This window comes from Sceloporus undulatus, chromosome 1, assembly GCF_019175285.1.
Source record: "Sceloporus undulatus isolate JIND9_A2432 ecotype Alabama chromosome 1, SceUnd_v1.1, whole genome shotgun sequence".
NCBI classification, from domain to species: domain Eukaryota; kingdom Metazoa; phylum Chordata; class Lepidosauria; order Squamata; family Phrynosomatidae; genus Sceloporus; species Sceloporus undulatus.
In genome coordinates this window covers 281,255,806-281,274,586 of record NC_056522.1, presented here as the reverse complement: position 1 = coordinate 281,274,586, position 18,781 = coordinate 281,255,806, and the positions used below count along the sequence as shown (strand labels likewise).

General features: G+C 39.2%; 1 protein-coding gene across 1 annotated transcript in view; it reads right to left on the bottom strand.

Moving 5' to 3' along the window:
• The window catches only part of ARNTL (aryl hydrocarbon receptor nuclear translocator like), a 72,656-nt gene that overhangs the window by 27,945 nt on the left and 25,930 nt on the right, over positions 1-18,781 (bottom strand). Inside the window, 6 exon segments of the mRNA XM_042447105.1 lie at positions 1-2; positions 4-49; positions 1,655-1,696; positions 2,119-2,157; positions 5,349-5,369; positions 6,049-6,196. The exon segment at positions 1-2 is cut by the window's left edge and continues 119 nt beyond it. Of these exon segments, the coding sequence (XP_042303039.1) occupies positions 1-2; positions 4-49; positions 1,655-1,696; positions 2,119-2,157; positions 5,349-5,369; positions 6,049-6,196 (298 nt within the window).

Genomic DNA, 18,781 nt, shown 5'->3' with positions numbered 1-18,781 from the left:
ACTGTTCATTTTATCACGGCGTCGTTTTTCAATCTGACTGTGAGCCTCCCTAAGGAATAAATAAAGTAAGTGGTCAGTTTATTTGAATTGGTTTCATGACGAATACTTTAGTCAGATTTAAAACGAATTCAAAAGGATGACAAGAGCTCCAGGGCAATTCGACTCCAGTCTTTCTCACTTAAAGGTAACTGATTGTATAAACAAAGGTATGAAGTTAGGCATGAAAAGAAAAATACAATTCGGGAAATTAAAATAACTATTGACAGAAAGCATGGGTTATAGCTAATTCATTGTTGGGATTCTCTCCACCTGTGAATAAGAGTTCCTGGCTTATACTCAAAGGTTGCATTACTCTTCCCATTCTCTCATCCACTGCAACTTAATCTGACTTTTAGGGAGCCCTGGAAACCTCCTGAACAACATGAGGTGCTGTGAAGAGAAGCAAATAACTGCCAAGCATCAGGCATCTATTTCAGGTACTGCTGGCACAAGTTGCTTACACCACCTTTTTAGTGATTCCCCTTCACATTATCCCATACTGCATGGTGAATGCCTGCTCCGCCATGGAAACCCACTAGATGACCTTGGACAAGTGACACTCTCTCATCCTTAGTAGAAGGCAATGACAACCCTCCTCTTAAATGGATCTTGCCAAGGAAATCCTATGAGAGGGTCACTGTAAGCTAAAATTGACTTGACAACACATAACAAGAATTTAAGGCTATGTTAATGCAGACTCTGTACCTTTTACAGTATGTCAGTGCCATTTTATGCACAATATCCCAGAATGTTTTATATGCTAACAGCACTGAATTTAGCAGAGAATCAAATCTTATGCTGTACTTTCAAACTACAAAGATGAATTATTGGACCATGAGACCACTAGATGGATATTGGATTGTAGATGGGCAAACAGTGATTCCAAAAATACAGGATGAACCTGAGCCAGTTGCCTATTACCAATTTGTTTCATGCTTTCTTAATCTGTTATCACAATCCTATAGTAGGCTAAAATTCTTAAATGATCATAAAGCAACTACTATTATAGAATTAATAGTGCATATCTAAATACTTACATAAGCTGCTTTAAAATATTTGTGTATATACTTGCCCCTTGGAACTCACGGGAGATCCATTCCGGACCCCCCCCCCCCCCCACGAATTCCAAACCTCACGCATATTCAAGCCTCATAGGCTTGAATGGGCATGCGCATGTGGAGCATGTGTGCCCTATTGAGGTTAATGGCAGTCGCCCCTCCACGGATTTCTCAAGTCTGCGGACTTGGAGTGGCTGCTGTACTTCATAACTGATACAAATCAAAGCTATACAATATCTTTTTTTCAGTTTTCTGTTTTTATTTTCATCACCAATCTGCTCATTTAAGAGGGTGAAAGTTACCTAGCCTGCAAAATGTTTTGGCAGTGTCAGCTATAAGAAATCAATGCAGTTTGGTCCAGCAAAGAGTTTAAGGCAAGAATTTTGTAATATCTGGATCAATCAAGATCATGTCATTTAGGTACAACCAGGAGTTACAATGCTGTTTTAAAATACAATTATCTGCTGATCAAGCAAGAAAACTTATTCTGGGAACACATCCAAATTACATCATTGAGTCCAAACTTAGTTGAAAAACAAAGACTGCAAATATTTTACCTTGCATTTTTTATTCTGCCTTGTTGGTCTGTATATTCCAACCTGTAGGGAAATAAAATGGCACAAGTAAACCCTTGGTAACAGATCACTGTTTGCCATGTGGCGTCTCTGTGTGTGTGGTGTGAGAGAGATGATGTTAAGAGATTCATGCCAAAAGCTTCCTTTGACATATGCAACCAAGTGCAGAATCGATTGGATCTTAGTCACTGAATTATTAAATTTGAGAAGGATCACAAATGCATATTTGTTTATGAAGATCAGCATTTCTCTGCATTGTATATGCTGATTCTCCAGTATTACTAACTTGATCTTTCTACATTCCCCAATTCCCACAGACCACAATTACATTCCATGGGAAGTAGATCTATCCCTTCATCACATCCTCTAAAATGATCAAAGTTTCAGTTTAAATGTGTGTTTAATTTTAAAGCTGCACAGTCAATTCAGCAAGGGCGAACAAATACCTTCCATGTTGATCATCCTTATCTGTGTCCATGCCTTCGCTAAAATCAGAACAAAAAAAGGATAAACATGCTAGAAATATAACAGCAAGTATTTTCTTTTACCCCACCTAAGCATAGAAATAAGCTATATAAATATATAGTTTGCATACAAACATTTAACAGCAAGTATATATTGGCCTCTTACAGACAGGCCAGAATAAAGCTGCTTCGAGTCACTTTGGAGGTATGCGGTTTAAATGATGCATGCGTCCTAAGAGGCTGGACATTGCGCCAAAGCTGTACTCCAGTTCTTAGGACTGGATCGTGGCTTTTGTGCGGCTTCCAGCCTCTTAGGACACATGCAACACTTAAAAAGCATACCTCCAAAGTGACCCAAAGCAGCTTTATTTTGGCTTGTCTGTATGGGGCCAACATTTAATAGTTAGCAGTGCTCATGAGAAGGGGTGTTCTTATTGCTCTCTTATTCGTAACAGGTAAATTCAATCTTAAACATTTTCTACTGTATTTTTGTGTTTGAGACAAAAAAACATTATAAATTATAACGCTTTAGTTGATTCAATCAAGTGTTTAAAGGTTAAGAACCTGTATCCATAAAACTATTCTAGGTATGTGGAAAACTTAGACACACTTGGTTGGATTTTAACTTACAATTATCACAGCATAAAAAATACTAACTACTATGATGAATAATCATGGTTTAGAATATAAACTTGCTAGCTATCATTCCCTGTGAGGATGGCTATTAATTTCTCTAGCGCCAAAGAAATCCTGTAATGGACAGATGCTTATGTCAAAAATACTCTGTTATAAACTTCCTGGTACTTCTTTTATGTCAGTGTTCATGCACTGCTTTTATGAAACTCAGCACTTGCAACCAGAGGATTGTAGTAAGGTCATGTATGCACTAATCTTATGCACTAATTTGTTAATGATGTAGACAATTCAGAAATAACACCAATTTACTGATATATTAACAGATTTTAAAACTTTTTCTCCCTTTGTGTTATTTTTCTTGTATCTATTACAGCAAAATTCCAGGGCATAGTAATTAATCCAATGATATAAAATCCAATTACAGTAAAATTAGATCTTAGAAAGATCTTTACCCATTCCCTCTATGTGATGGAATTATGATATTAGAAATGACATAATATGATGAAAGGGAAAAAACCAGCTTCTCAAAACTGGAAAATCTTCTCTTTGCTGAAAAATACCAAATACAACTAATTTTTATGCACTGTTCATGAGTCATCAAATGCATCTGGCAGTGTCAAATTTAAGGGATTCTGAAGCCTTTTTTTACATTAACCAACAAAGTAGACTCGAGGGCTGCTAACAGCAACAACAACAAAAAAACTAGAGGCTGCAGGACAGCACATTACAAGCTGCTGACAATAATCTAGAATATATTTTTCCTCATTGTTAGTTTTCCTTTATTCTGTAATACAGTAATATGTGCCTGTGACTTCAGCATAGCTCCAAGACCCTGGAACACCAGAAAGCTAACATGGGGTGAAACAGACAGGCAAAATAAAGTGGCTTCCACCCACTCTGAAAGTAGGTCATTTATATGATGCTATTGGTGTCACTGGGGATGGATGGGTGCTGTTGTGCACCTCACACCGGGTGACAACCCAGAAAGGGGCTGACAACTGGTCCGGCCCTCCTCCCACACACCGTCCCCACATCTCCCATGTGCCATCCTCTTGATGCCCCCCCTGCACACCATCCTGTTCTTTTCCTCATCAGGAAAAGGACAGGGCGGCCACCCTCAGAAGCCCGGCTCCCACACTGGGTGAAACCCGATGCAGGGATGACACTGTGTGATGCACACTTCCAAAGCAGGTGGAAACTGAAATGAAGCCACACTCTAGGGCTAAAAAACAGAGCAAAAAGAAGCTGGGTTAATTTGACTTCGTTCGAAAAACACACACCTGCATATAAATAGCCCAACATTAGCACAGGGCTGCAGCAAAGCAAAAAAATGAAAGTGTGACAACTCCAATAGATTTAGTTACAACATACACAAACCAGACAGGGGTCATGGGGTAAAGGGGACATGTTATTGGGGGGGGGGGCTCCATGATTGTGTTTTGCCAATGTATTATTCACACATCGATGCACTACTGCCCTGTACAGGTGGAGCATTGCATGGGCAACTGTGTGGCTGGTCAAAGGGGTGGACATTCAATGGGATGGCATCTGGGCCAGACGTGAGAGGTAACTGGAGGTTATAGATGGTGTGTTTGTGCAACAATAGCAGGGAGGCAACAAAAAAAAATTACCCAGTGGCAGCAGTTGGGCCCACCTTGGGAGCTGGCTCTGTGGAAAGCAGGGTTTCGACCCGCTTTTGGAAAAGCAGGATCAAGCCTTTTTTTCCTGCCTGTCTGCTCCAGTCCATAGTAAGAAGATAATGGGGCCATACCTTGGTGCTATTCAGTTTTCAAAATGGATTAATGAATTTAAGTTATTTAAACTCTGTCTGTAGCTTCCAGTAGCATCTTGATACACCAGGCATTTGTATTCTATCTTAGAGACAAGGTTAAAAGCAGACACTGGAAATTAATTTCAAAACAGAGCCCCCACAAGGGCTGTAATTCTATAAACAGTTCAAGGACAGGAAGAAATTCTTACTACCTGGTATATGAGAGGAACAGAGTGATAAGATGGAAAGACTAAATGTAAACAGGGGCAGTGCGGAGATGATGTGAGGGGAGAGAAAAGGTGATAAAGTGAAGGTGGTAGTGAAGAGAATGAGCAGGGGAACTTTAGGAATTTCTAATCCAAGTGATGCTAGCTATTCTATAAATTGTATAACAAACATATATTCCAAAATATAATAAAGCTAGAGCCTGCATGGTATAGTGGTTCGAGTTTTGGATTATGACTCTGGAGACCAGGGTTCAAATCCATGTTCAGCCATGGAAACTCATTGGGTGACCATGGGCAAGTCATTCTCTCTCATCCCCAGAGGAAGGCAAGAGCAAACCCCTTTTGAACAAATCTTGCCAAGAAAACATTGTGATATGTTCACCTCAGGGTTGCCATAAGTCGGAAATGACTTGAAGGCACATAACAACAATAATTTTATCACCAAACCTTTAAATATATAATATGTAATAAATTGCATTTTGACATTATATATCCCTCCTGTTTCCCCTTGAGCTGTTTTATCTCTAATCAGCATTGTAAAAGAATCAACTCCCCCAACACACAATTTTTGTACTTACTCAAAAGAAAAGCCATCGAGCCTGAAAAAGAGAAAAATGTATACAGTAATATATTCTGAATACTAAGATTTGTTGGCTGTCTTCACATTTTCAACTGTCCACTAATTTTAATTAATGCTGTTAGATAATTGCAATCCTGCAATCTAAGAAAAGATTCTCATTAAGACAATCCTAGCTGTCTACCTACTGAGTCTGTATGATGCATGTGTCTGTATGCTTTGAGTATGTTTGCTGCTTTCAGACTTTTTTTTTTAAATTATACATCCCTCTCTTAAAAAACAGTAACATATGATTGAAGTGTCCCTGAAAGACCTTTGGACTTGAAGCAAAGTCTCCAGTTCAAAAGCACCACTCTGTTTGATGCCATTTGATAATGAATAAAGCTGTGAATCGTTATCATATCTTATCCCCCTATCCTCATGGATCGAGGCAGGGAACAATAACAGGCCAATAAATACATAACATCAGTTAAAATACACATCAATTTTATTCCATTGTTATGCATTTTTATTCCATTTCTCAGAAAAGTGTAACTTGTCATTTGGCATGGTTTAATAGACCACTGTGGACAACTTCTGCAGACAGATCAAGGCCTAATATTTTTCTACTTTTAATGGGAATAAAGCATAGATCTCTAAAGAAAAGAGCTATATGAAGAAAATAACTACTAAAAGGAAATGTTAATTGAAAACAGACTTACTGGTAATCAGTAGAACTTCCTTTCCTTTTCCTATTACAATCCATTCCCGAAGGGTTAAGAGAACTAGAGATTAGATCAGTGGAACCGGGTGACATAAAATCACTGATTGTTGAAGAAATATCCATCCTTTGGTCAGCCATTGGATTGTCTGAAATTACAATCAGCCCTCCTTATCCCCTGATTTTTTTTATCCACAGATTCAAGCATCCACAGTTTGAAACTACTTAAACAAGTATAAATTCCAAATAGCGAACCCTAATTTTCCACTTAATACTATTTTACTACCCAATTGTATTTAATGGGACTTGAGCATCCACAGATTTTGTTATCCACAGGGGGTCCTGGAACCAAACCTCAGCAGATAACAAGGTATCACTACATCAGAAAATGCAAGGTCAGTCTACATAACAGAAACAGTTAACTGATTTATACTGATACATAATACCTTCTATTCCTAAAGCTCAACCTGACTTAAAGCCATTTCTTATTTCATCCCACAGCAACCCTATGTGTTTTCTAGGTGAGGGGATAGAGGAAACCACAATTACTCAGCTCTGATTGGAGGAAGAGGTAAGACATGCCAGGCTATGTTAGAATGGAGGTCAGGTGCTCCTGGGAAGCTCAGAGGTAAGAGAAGATGGAGACAGCCATGCCTTCATAGCTGCCAGGAGATGTTAATCAAAAATATTTACCGTATATACTCAACTATAAGTCGACCTCATGTATAAGTCGAGGGCAGGTTTTAAGGCCAAAATTACGGATTTTTATATGACCCATGGATAAGTCGAGGGTGAAACATAGGGCCATGTAACAAAGGATCTAAAAATGAAGCAAAGGAAAACGATGCCAAATAATTTACAAAATTCCAGCATGAACCCACCACAGTGGATGGATGAGAGAACAGAGGAGGGTCAGTACCTCTTTTAGGTGCTCCCAGGATGTATTAAGCGCCCACCTTTTGTCACTACTCTACTCACATAAAGGAGGTGGCTCCATTATTTTTTAAAATAATAGTTAAAAGTACACTTTTTACCCAGACCCATTTTTGACTAAAATTTCTAAACTTATACATGTGTATATACCAGGGGTCGGCAACCTCTAGCCCGCAGGCCGGATGCGGCCCGCGGAGGCCTTTGAGCCAGCCCCTGGCTCCTCCTGCCACCGCCGCCACCGGTTGCGGCTTTTCCCTGCTCTGGGCGCTACCATTTGGAGGAGGTGGCCTGGCCCCTGGGGGTGGAAGCTCCGCCCCCGGGGTGGAAGCTCCACCCCCCGGCTTCGGCCCCCCAGTTGTCTGAGGGACAGCAACCCGGTCCCCAGCTCAAAAAGGTTGCCTACCCCTGGTATATACAGTAGTCACTGCCCATGGCAATTTCATTAAAATGAATTGCTACTGATGAACTGATTGTATTCCCCACTGCCATGTATATAGGGTGTCCTTCCCCTATCTGGAACAACCCCCCCCCCCAGCGTAAGGGAAATTCCACGGATGCTCAAGCCTCATTTAAAACAATGGGGCTTGTACACGCAGCATGGCATGGCACACGTGCCACACGCACATCTACCACTGCTTTTTATGGCAAGCGGCCTTCAGCATAAGCTGAAAGCTGTGTAAAGCACACCCACGTATGACATGGGCAAACTGTACTGATGATCTCCATCTTCTTTTTATAAAAATTCACTGTAAAATTTATTATTGAAAAGCAACAGTTGTTTGCCCAAGACCACCTACGTATTGTCCTGCTGAACTGGGGAGTCATGCACAACTCTCACAAGCTCATGCCAAACACTTTGCCACTTGAATCACAACAGAAAATTTGTACATTTTTGTAACAGGAATATTAAATAGGTTATCTCTTTGTTATTACTTAAGATGCTACAGGACTCTATTCACTATGGTGATGTTTTGAAAAGGAATTTTGTACCATGTCAAGGTAAAGATGTAAAGATAAAACTGCTTTGAAAAACAAACTGGCATTCAGTTTCCTGGTTATGTATGACATATGCCAGAGTTGAAGTAGCACAGTATACTGTCATTCCTAACATCCTATTTCATTTGAGAAGACGATGAGGGAGCTATATGTAAATGTACATTTAATATATGAGAGAGAAGAACTTGGAAAAAGCGAGAAGGATTGGAAGCACACAGAAACAATTATTTAATTAAAAAAGAGAATTACAAAAGATCTCATTTGCTTTGAACGGAGGCAGAGGTGAAATGTTACAATTAATTTTAATTACAATGTTGCATAACATGTTTTTAGATTTCTACAAATAAAAGCAACCCTCTTGAATGTCTCCCTTCATGGAACAGAGTAAATCAACACAAAAGCATTTAAGCCCCAGCGGCTGTTCTTACCTGTAAGCTTGACACTGAGAACTCTAAATCCACTCCACTATGATGTGATGAGCTCTGCCTACTGGCTGCTGCCAATGCCAAAGCAGCCAGTTACCTCAACCCTCGCTTCATTTTCTCCAGTCTTGTTACACAAAAGCTTTCAAATGCCTGGGTGGTAAGACAACAAATCTATTGTCAGTTCCTTTTTCTCTTTGATGAAAACAAAAAATTTGCCTTGATATGCAGAAACTAAAATATAAAGAAATCTCATTGACAAATTCATCGTCACTTAACAGCCATCAAGAATTTGCTAATCTAATCATGAGAATGAATTAATCACTTTTTCCATGGTGTGTTTTGTATTTTACCAAAACAGTACCACTCAAATGGTGAGCCATCTAGTGCTTGTCCCAGGACAGCTTCCAGGAAAGAAACATCTGTAGTCAGTGGACACAAATATAGTGCCAGTCCATGGTAGTATGGGGTGGAGGGAAGGAAATTGCTGGTCATCAGATAGCTTAAGAACCACTGACCCATATCATGGGGCAAAACTATTATCTTTCCTCTTTGTTATGCTCAACACAACCACAAAAGGAGTGGAAGAGTGATCAAAAATGCAAACAATTTATCCAATGCTTTTATTGGACACTATGCTACGCTATTCTAGTTTTGTGCAATTCAGAAAAATTGGCCCCACAACTTCTTGTTGAGACTGTAAAAAAAAATCCTACTATCTTGCAGACAAGGAAAAAAAATAGTAATTATCTTGCCTTTCATATGAGAACTAAACAAGTGATAATATATCTCCCAGCACATGCAACAAATTGCACTGTCTAGTATTAAATGTCACAATTTAATTTCTTAGAACATATATCACTTCTTCAGCTCATTTTTAATGGAATTGGTTAAGAGAGAAAAATGTTTAAATACTATTGGGCCAATGTGGTATAGCAGTTTAAGTACTGGACTGGGACACCAGAAGACCAGGGTTCAAATGCCCACTCAGCCATGGAAAACCATTGGTTGAACCTGGGCAAGTCCCATTTTCTCAGCCTCAGAAAAAGCCAATGGCTTTCTAATTCTAGGAGAGAATTAGAATCCACTTGAAGGGATATAATAAGAACAAAGCATCTGAACCAGGGCTTTGGAGTTGGTACGTGAAATCTTTGACTATGACTCCTCTGTTTTTCTACTGTTTTACTCTGGCCCCTTCATAAATCACATATGTATATTAATTAATAGCAATAAGTTTACTATAATAAAATGGTAGCACAAGGCATTTCTTCACTACTACATGAATCATCAGGCTACTTAAACTGATAGAACATAAGATACATTTATTTGATTATTAATTTTTTTATTTTGAAGCCACATTTGGCGACAATACTTTCCTACCCACTCTGACTCCACTACAGATGTAAAATTTCTGGAAATTTTGAAGTCTTGGAAATAAAATGTTTTTTTCTGTTTTTTCCCAGGGTAAAAAAATGTAATTTTGGGGGGGAATTGGGGGGGGGGGGGGAAGCAACATTAGCAGTTTTTACAGATTGAAAGCCACTCTGTTACTTTAGGAACATAAAATATAACTATGTATAATTAGATTTGGCATAAAATTATCACAATTGGTATATTAAAATACAGTGTATCCAAACAATTATTACGAATGGAATTAACTTTTATTTTTAAAACACTTTTATTTGTAACAAATGGAGTAATAATCTCCCGAGCTTTGGTTTTGCTAGTTTATGTGGAGCAAACAAAAGAAAAATAGACATAAAGCACCTCTTCCCTTAAAAAGAATTGGGGTGGGGGTGGAGAAAAGTATTTGGAAGGGAGGAGGGACTAAGATTCAATTAATAGGAATGAAATTTAATCACATTCAGTTTCCAAGCTCTGGGCTGCATCCACACTGCAGAACTAATGCAGTTTGATGCCACTTTAACTGTCATGGCTCAGTGCTCGGGAATTATAGTTTGTTGAGGCACCATAACTCTGTGACAGAGAAGGCTAAATGTCTCACAAAACTACAATTCCCAGAATTCTCTAGCACTGAGCCATGGCAGTTAATGTGGTGTCAAATTGCATTATTTCTGCAGTGTGGATGCAGCCCTGGTTATCAGTATCAGTTTCAGTCTCTGCTTTGGCTTCATCATGTTAGTCTTCATCACAGTTATCATGGACTTAAAAAGCTACCTTCAATCTTAGTCCAGAAGAAAGTCAGGATATAAATCAAGTGCAAGATAATGATGAATAAAGTGAAGCCCGGTCATATTGAAGCATAAGACGTATTATTATTTGGTGGTTCAACAGTTCTGAGTAGGTATTAAGTAAAGTAGAAGGTTTCTACTTTGAAAAAAATGTGAGTTCAGGGCCATACTGTTGATGTTCAAAACATAATCCATGACTTGAGGCACCATTCTCAAATTTAAGCCAGAATAGCAGTTATTTTTCTTAAAAAATGTTATGGAGGTGGTTACTGTGTAGGAGACCTTTTCAGCAATGGGCAATTTGAACATGTGAAGGAGGTACAGAAACTTTTATAATTTGAGTCTATAAGTGTTTTTGAGGCATTTGGCTGTTTTCTGGTTATTGACTTCTGACCCACCTGTATCAGTTTTATACAGTCAGCCCTCTGCACATATTCAAACCCCATAGGCTTGAATGGGGGCATGTGCCCGTGAGCGCCCCATTTTAATCCCCTCCATTTGCTCCTCGCGAGTAAGCAAGGGTGACACAAACGGAGGAGCAACTGTATAGTCCTGCTGATCCTGCTTTCAGTGTTACAGATCATGATTATTTACAGGTTTTATTTGTTGCCTGTTATTTTATCATTGTTTCTGTTTCTGTTCATAAGATTTCAACGGAAAAGCTGCCCAGAAATATTGTAAGTGTATACAGTATCACCATCTAATCTACAGTCGCTCAGATTTATTATTCTGATGTTTATCTCCTTTCAAACATTGCGATTGCAAAATTGATAACTTTAAAGGGTTGTACAGTGGTGCCTCGGGTTACGAAATTAATTCGTTCCGTGGCACCGTTCGTAACCCGAAAAGCCTTCGTAAGCCGAATTGCCATAGGCGCTAATGGGGAAAAGCCGCGATTCCGTGCAAAAAAGCCGAAAAAAGCACCAAAAGTTTTTTCGTAACCCGAAAAAACATTCGTAACCCGGAACAATGTTTTCCTATGGGATTTTTTCGTATCCCGAAAATTTCGTAACCTGGGTATTTCGTATCCCGAGGTACCACTGTATATCATTCTGGAATCCATTTTGTAAATGAAGGACAGTCTAGACATTTAAAAATATATGTTTGCTTAGAGTATAGATTGAAACCCAATTTTTGGTCCTAAGTAGAACAGACCCACTGAATCACCTTCTAACTATTGTAAGTCACTGCTAATATGTAGCTGCCTTGGGTCCCTTTTTGGAAGAAAAGTAGCATAAAAATGAAATAAATAAATAAATAAATAAATCCCCACTGATTCAGTGGATCTTCCATATCCGTAAGAAACAATTGCATTTAGGCCAATGATACATTATTGCATTTAGTTAATTGATACATTGATACAATGCAACACAATATTATTAGCAGAAACCAATAAAGAACTGGAGCAATTACTAAAGAAGGTCAAAGAGGAAAGTGCCAAGGAAGGCTTGATGTTAAACGTCAAGAAAACAAAAATAATGGCCATGGAAGATCTACAGTAATTCATTCTAGATAATGAAAAAATTGAAATAATCAAAGAGTTCCCATACCTTGGATCAAATATTGATAGAAATGCTAAGTGCGGTCAAGAAATTGGAAGTCCAGGATTGGGAAGGGCATCAATGAAAGAACTGGACAAGACACTGAAGTGTAAAGATATAAATCTGAACACCACAGTGGGAATCATCCAAACCATCATATTCCCCATCATCATGTACGGATATGAGAGCTGGACAGTGAAGAAAACCAATAGAAAGAAAATAAACTACTGTAATTTGAAATGTAGTGTTGGAGAAGAGGGCTGAAGATACCATGAACAGCCAAGAAGACAAACAAATATGCTTTAGAACAGATCAGGACTGAACTTTCCCTGGAAGCCAGGATGACTAAATTGAGGCTCTCATACTCTGGCCACGTCATGACAAGGCATGAATAATTGAAAAAGACAATATGCTAGGAAAGGTAAAGAACAGCAGAAAGAGAGGAAGACCACATGCCAGATAGTTAGAACCAAAGAGGCCACAGGCCTGAGTCTGCAGGATCTGAGCAGAGCAGTGGAAGACAGAATGTCTTGGTGTCTTGGAGATGTCTCATCCACAAGATTGCCGTGAGTCGAGGTTGACTCAAGGGCAGTTAACAACAACAACAACAACATTGATAAATTAGCATGTTTGCTATTATTAAGCACAAAATATCACCTCTGATCCCCACTCACCCATAAAAACTCGTTGAGTAAACTTGTGTAAGTCACACCCTCTCAGGCTTAGAGAAGACAATGCAAAGCCCCTCTGTATATACTTTGCCAAGAAGATGCTATGACAGGGTTGTCATAGGTCAGACTTGACTTAATGACACATAAAAACAAACAATTCCATAAGCAAGTTTGTACCTTACCATCCTCTGGTTTATCCCAGTGATCTGGCAGGTAACAGTTCATGCTAGAGGTTCACAGAAAATGAAACATCACCAGACACCAAACCACAGATGCATATAGCCCCATCCAGAAATTCCATACAAGTATAGCTGCTCAGATGCACAGCTTAATGCTTTCCAGCCTCTTCTGCCTTCCCTATTAAGCTCAGTGTAGAAAATGAAGGAATATAGTGGAGAACCACTGTGAATGGTGAAACCCAGGTGAGAACTTACAGCTATGACCAGAAAACATTTTTCTGTCTCACTGCCACACATGCCCATGCACTTCAATAGCTGGGGAAATGAAAAAAATTAAAAACCATGAAATACTTTCCCACTTACAAAACCCGACCTGTTACTTTGGAGAGGACTCTACTGCACACATGATTGGGCAAAAGCCTACCGCTCTGCGTTCATGATGATTTCTCTCTATATATGGAACAACAGCATCTGAGACTGAATGTAACAGGTTTTTTCAGATATATCGCAGAATACATTCCAATGGCCTGTTACAGACTGCCAAAATAAAGCTGCTTCAGGTCTCTTTGGAGGTATGCTGTTTAAATGATGCATGGGTCCTAAGAGTCCGGAGGTTGCGCCACAGCCACACTCCATTCTTAAGCACTGGAGTGCAGCTTTGGTGCAGCTTTCGGATTCTTAGGATGCATGCATCATTTAAACAGCATACCTCCAAAGAGACCCGAAGCAGCTTTATTTTGGCAGTCTGTAACAGGCCAATATATTCCATTTTAAAGATCAAATGTCTAGAAGGATGACTTTTAAAAAAGCTCTTATATGTCAGTTACAAAGTAAAGGATTTGATGATACAGCAGGGGTGGGGAACGTTTGCCCTATAATCAACCCCACCAAGTATAACTAGTGGTAAGGGATTATGGAAGTTGCAATCCAAAACATATGAAGAGTTGAAGGTTTGCCACAGGTGTAATACAAAGTACAAAGGAAATTAATGAGCTAGTTATAGCAAGGTATGTATTGAATACAATGCTAGCTCAAGTGCCGCAATAATAACTAAAAGAGTAAATTTAGATATGAATAAGACTAGAAGTAATAGGAAAAATCTAGAAAAAAATAGAAAAAACATCACACATAACAGCAGCAGTATATCACTCCAGGATATACACTTTTCTAAATGTGATTCCTCCCTCTCAGATTAGTCAAGCTTCAGTTAGAAAGAAAGCTTCAATTTTTAAAAGTTAAAATCAGTACACTAAGGAAGGCAGTCGAAGTGGCATAAGCCACTTTGGCTGAATCCTAGTACAGTAGAGTCTCGATTATCTGACATAAACGGGCACGCTATAGTTGGACAGCCGAAAATGTTGGATAATCCAGAGGGTCCAAGAAAAGCCTTGAAATCACTATGAATTGCAAATGTATTGAAGTTTTATTGCAGTAACAGTAAAAGTAACGCTGCAGTAACATTATAGGAATAACATTGTAATAACAATCCTCTAAAAATGTAAAGAAATCACTGATCAACATTGTGATGTACAATATGTACTGTATAAACAGTTCAGTCTTTTGAAATTGTAAAGAAAGCACTGAGCAGCGACGTGGGATAATCCGGAATGTTGGATAATCGAAGGTTGGATAATCGAGACTCTACTGTATTTGGGAAAAGTAGGATAGAAATGAAGGTCATCAATCAATCAATCAATCAATCTCAGACTTATAATAGAAAAAGGACATGGATTACATTAAAACATTTAACTGTGGGTCAAAACAACAAGATGTTCTTTGGAAACTGAATAAACAAAGGGTGTGAAACTAATCTCGCTGGAGAAGTCACAACATATTTTAGAAACTGCAATTAAAATGTTCACTTTCAGCATAAGAGAAGTGTAGAAATTTAAAAGTTCCAAGACGTTAAGAACTTCAAGTACTATCTTCATTTTTTGTACCAGTTGTGTGAGACATAATAAAATAATTTATCACTGTACAATTCCTTTTTGCTGTTAACAAAGGGAACTGTTGAATGATGCAACTTCATGAATCTCGTTGGTGACATACACCCACACAACTCAAGAGATATGCTCCTTCAGATTTGCATAGGCACACATATTGCTCCTTTGTGAAAGAGAAAAGATTGGGTGCTAGCCCAAGGGATTTTGCCCATCCAGCTTGAAGCTTTTGGTGCCTTGGAAGTATTGTTTTACTGTACAGCTGTTCCTTGCTATCCCATGGATAGCAAAAAATGCAGGACCATAAATCCTGTTCTTTTCAATAGACACACATGCACGCTTGTGCCCATATGCACAGCTGCATGCATGTGCGCCCACTGAAAAAGTCAGGGCTTGCCATCTGCTCAGATCCTCAGATGGGAAGTCTGCGGTTGGCGCGGGCACACTGTATATGTACCTGCATGATCTGGAAAAGAAGGTGATTCCACTGTGTAGTCTCAAGAAGTACTTAGTCATGCATAAGTCTAGAAATGTTAGTTTAAAAATTGACCCCAAAAGCCTAGGTTGACTTATCCACATGCCAAGGTGAATACTGTACTTTAATGCTTATTTAAAAAGAAAGGAATCATCCCCTTCTGATTAGAATGGCAAAAAGCAAGAGCATAGTCTGTCCTGGGAGAACCTAAAACAAGCACCAGCCTTTAGGGTGACCATGAACAGAATTTTCTAAGTTTTTTGGCATCATTTTCCTTTGTTTTTTCCTTTACATCCTTTGGTATGTGCCATAGATTTTACCCTCGGCTTAGCCAAGGGTCATATTGAGATCCATAATTTTGGCCCCAAAAAAACTGTCTTCGACTTATACAGGAAGTCGACTTATAGTCGAGTATACATGGTAAATACAACTGCTTCACAATCCCTTACTGATCATGCAACAAAGAGCAAAACAGAAAGATAAAGGGAGAACAGGTAACTCTGTCTCATCAACCACTGCCATCAGTGGTGTAAAAACCTATCTCTATTCTTTATATGTTATCTCTGCCACTTGTCAAATTATTCGATCCATGAACTGGCTGACTGCACAGGTCAAATAGTGGAGGGGCTGCTCTGAGGTTTCCCATCTTTCCAGATTCTGTCCCCCACAAGCAAGGGTGGCCAACTTCTTTCAACCTGAGGCTTGAGTTCAATTTCACAGAAGTTCTTGGGTCTGATATTCAGATGGTGGGGCCTAAGGTAAAAGAATTGGATAAAGCAGCAGCATATTTCATTTTAATACCAGTAATTCCATATGGCATACTTGTCAAACTTTTAGAATGAGAAAAGTCCTGATAGTGAGCACAGGAAGACTGGATTCAGGTTCAGAACTTGAGATTTCCTAGTCCTGTCTACAGCCATTCCTATGCTATTCCAGAGGATTTCCCAGCCATCTGGAACTAATTTTCAGGGACACGAGGGACTACAGAAGAGAGAAGAAATTCCCCACTCCATGGGGGAATATGTGTACAATTATGTACATATAATGGAACGTACACATGTTCACATAGGAGTTTCTGGGTATATACTGTTGTTCAAGTATTCAAACTTGTAAAATGACCAGCAGCAGAAATAAGGTATGTGGGTAGTGCCTTTTTTTTTTAAGTCAAGCAATTATTTATAAAAGCACTGTACTGCTACTATCTTACACAGGAATAAATTTCAGCATGTTCAGGGGGGGCTTACATGAAATTTTCCTCTCATTAGAAATAGTTTATTTGTGTAGAACCAATAACACTATTATAATATTTTGTTACAATATTCATCAGCTCATAATTATAATACAGATTGTGTATCCTTTATCCAACATTCTAAAATGATCCCAAATCCATAACCTTTTGAGTGTTGGCATGACAGGGCAGCAGTGGAGGAGGCAGCAAGGCCCAGCCACCAGGCCACATTCTTCAGGCTCCCCCGTCTCTGGAGAGAGGAGAAGAAGGAGCTGCCACTGTCAGAGTTGGCTGTGATTTCTGAGTTCCCATTTAAAGAAGACTTGGATATGAAAAAGATTGAATGAGATCCAGGCTCTAGTGATGGAAACAGGGGGAGAGGAGTGGGGCTTTTTTTTTTTTTTTGGTGTGGGGCCCTCCTCTGGGTCATGGCTGGAGATGGTTGTCAGCAGCCACTGCCACCACATCCCACTCTCACTTTCGCTGGGGGTGGCAGTGGATGATCATCAGCAGAAGTCACCAACTGTGCAAAATTTGGCTGTGAACTTGGCCATGCCATTGGTCTCCCTCCCACTCTTTTCCGCTCCCCGAACGTCAGGTAGCCCAAATAAAGTGTACCTGGCGACCGGGGCTTGCTGTCACCTCAACTGCTGCCCTACAGCATTTTATATACCTGAATTCCAAAATCTGAAACACTTCTGGATCCAAGAATTTTGGATAACAGATACTCAACCTGTATTTTGAAAATTAATTAAAATTCTAAAGGTCAAAATATTTGCTGACAAAAAGTTATTCAGAAAGATGAGGAAAAGAAAGCATCAGGAACCATTTGGATAACTATACAATTTATGTCTTAAAATAAAACACAACATAGATTGTGGTGAAGTCAAATAAATCAGGTACCTATTTACGGTTTCAAGCCTATCTACCTGTACAATCCTTGGCTGGAATACAGCTGTAGGTTCATTTTGCCACTCTCCAGCCTTGTTGCTGAATGTGGGCTGTGTTGAAGGCATTAGCTGCTGTTCTGTCCCCCCATGATCTACTCTAGAAGTTGATGTTTGTTTATTCACACACTCTCCCCAAACTCTATTCATCTTTTTTCCTCCTTGGCCTTTCCTACTTTTTCTAAGAACTGCCCCAAACACTACAAAATAATGTTCTCAGAATTACTTATGGTGGTTCTTTGGGAGCAAAAAAGGGTAGCATTACATACATTGTGAAGAGAGCTACAATTCATGTGCTTAGATAAAACAAACATCTGCTCATTTATTTATTAGTGTATCTCTATCTTGCCCTGTCTTATTAGATCTCAGGGTGGCACAAAATTAAACAACATAGACAATTTAAAACAATTCCAGATAAAATGATACAATAATTTATATAGGATTAAGACATACTAAATATAACACCAGGTTAAAACAACAGAAAAGACTAGGACAGTTAAAACCATGAACATGTACACACTAAAAAATAATTAGATCCAAAAGCCTTTTTTTAAAAGATGTTTTAACTTGGCCTGAAAAGAAGCTGACATTGGTGCCACTTGAGCATCCAAGGGGAGGGCATTCCTTACATGGAGTTTCACATTCTAAAGCATAGGAAAGGCACTTTACCACCTCCCTCATTCCTACCAGTGGGATACAGAAAAGGATTCAGATCACAGTTTTTGATCTATCTATCTAGGCATATATATAGGTATATATAAAAAGATCTATCTATCTATCTGACAGGATCTGGTGCCATTAGGGGATGTAGGCTTGTTTGAATATTGGACTACAACTCTGGAGACCTGGATTCAATCCCCAGCTCAGTCATGAAACCCACCAAGCGGCTTTAGGCAAGTCACTCTCTCTCAGCCTCAGGGAAAGGCAATGGCAAGCCTCCTCTGAACAGATCTTGCCAATAAAACTCCATGATGGGTTCACTTTAAGGTCTCTATAAGTCAGAAATGACTCGAAGGCAAACAACAATATCATGCCTAAATACCCTAAGGGAACCACATCCTGTCTGATATTGGAGGCTAAGCAGGATCAATCCTGGTTAGCACTTGGATGGAAGAAAGCCAATGAATATCAGGTGCTGTAGGCTAGATATCAGAGGAAGGAACAGGCAAAACCACCTCTGAGCATCCTTGCCTAAAAAAATCCCCATGAA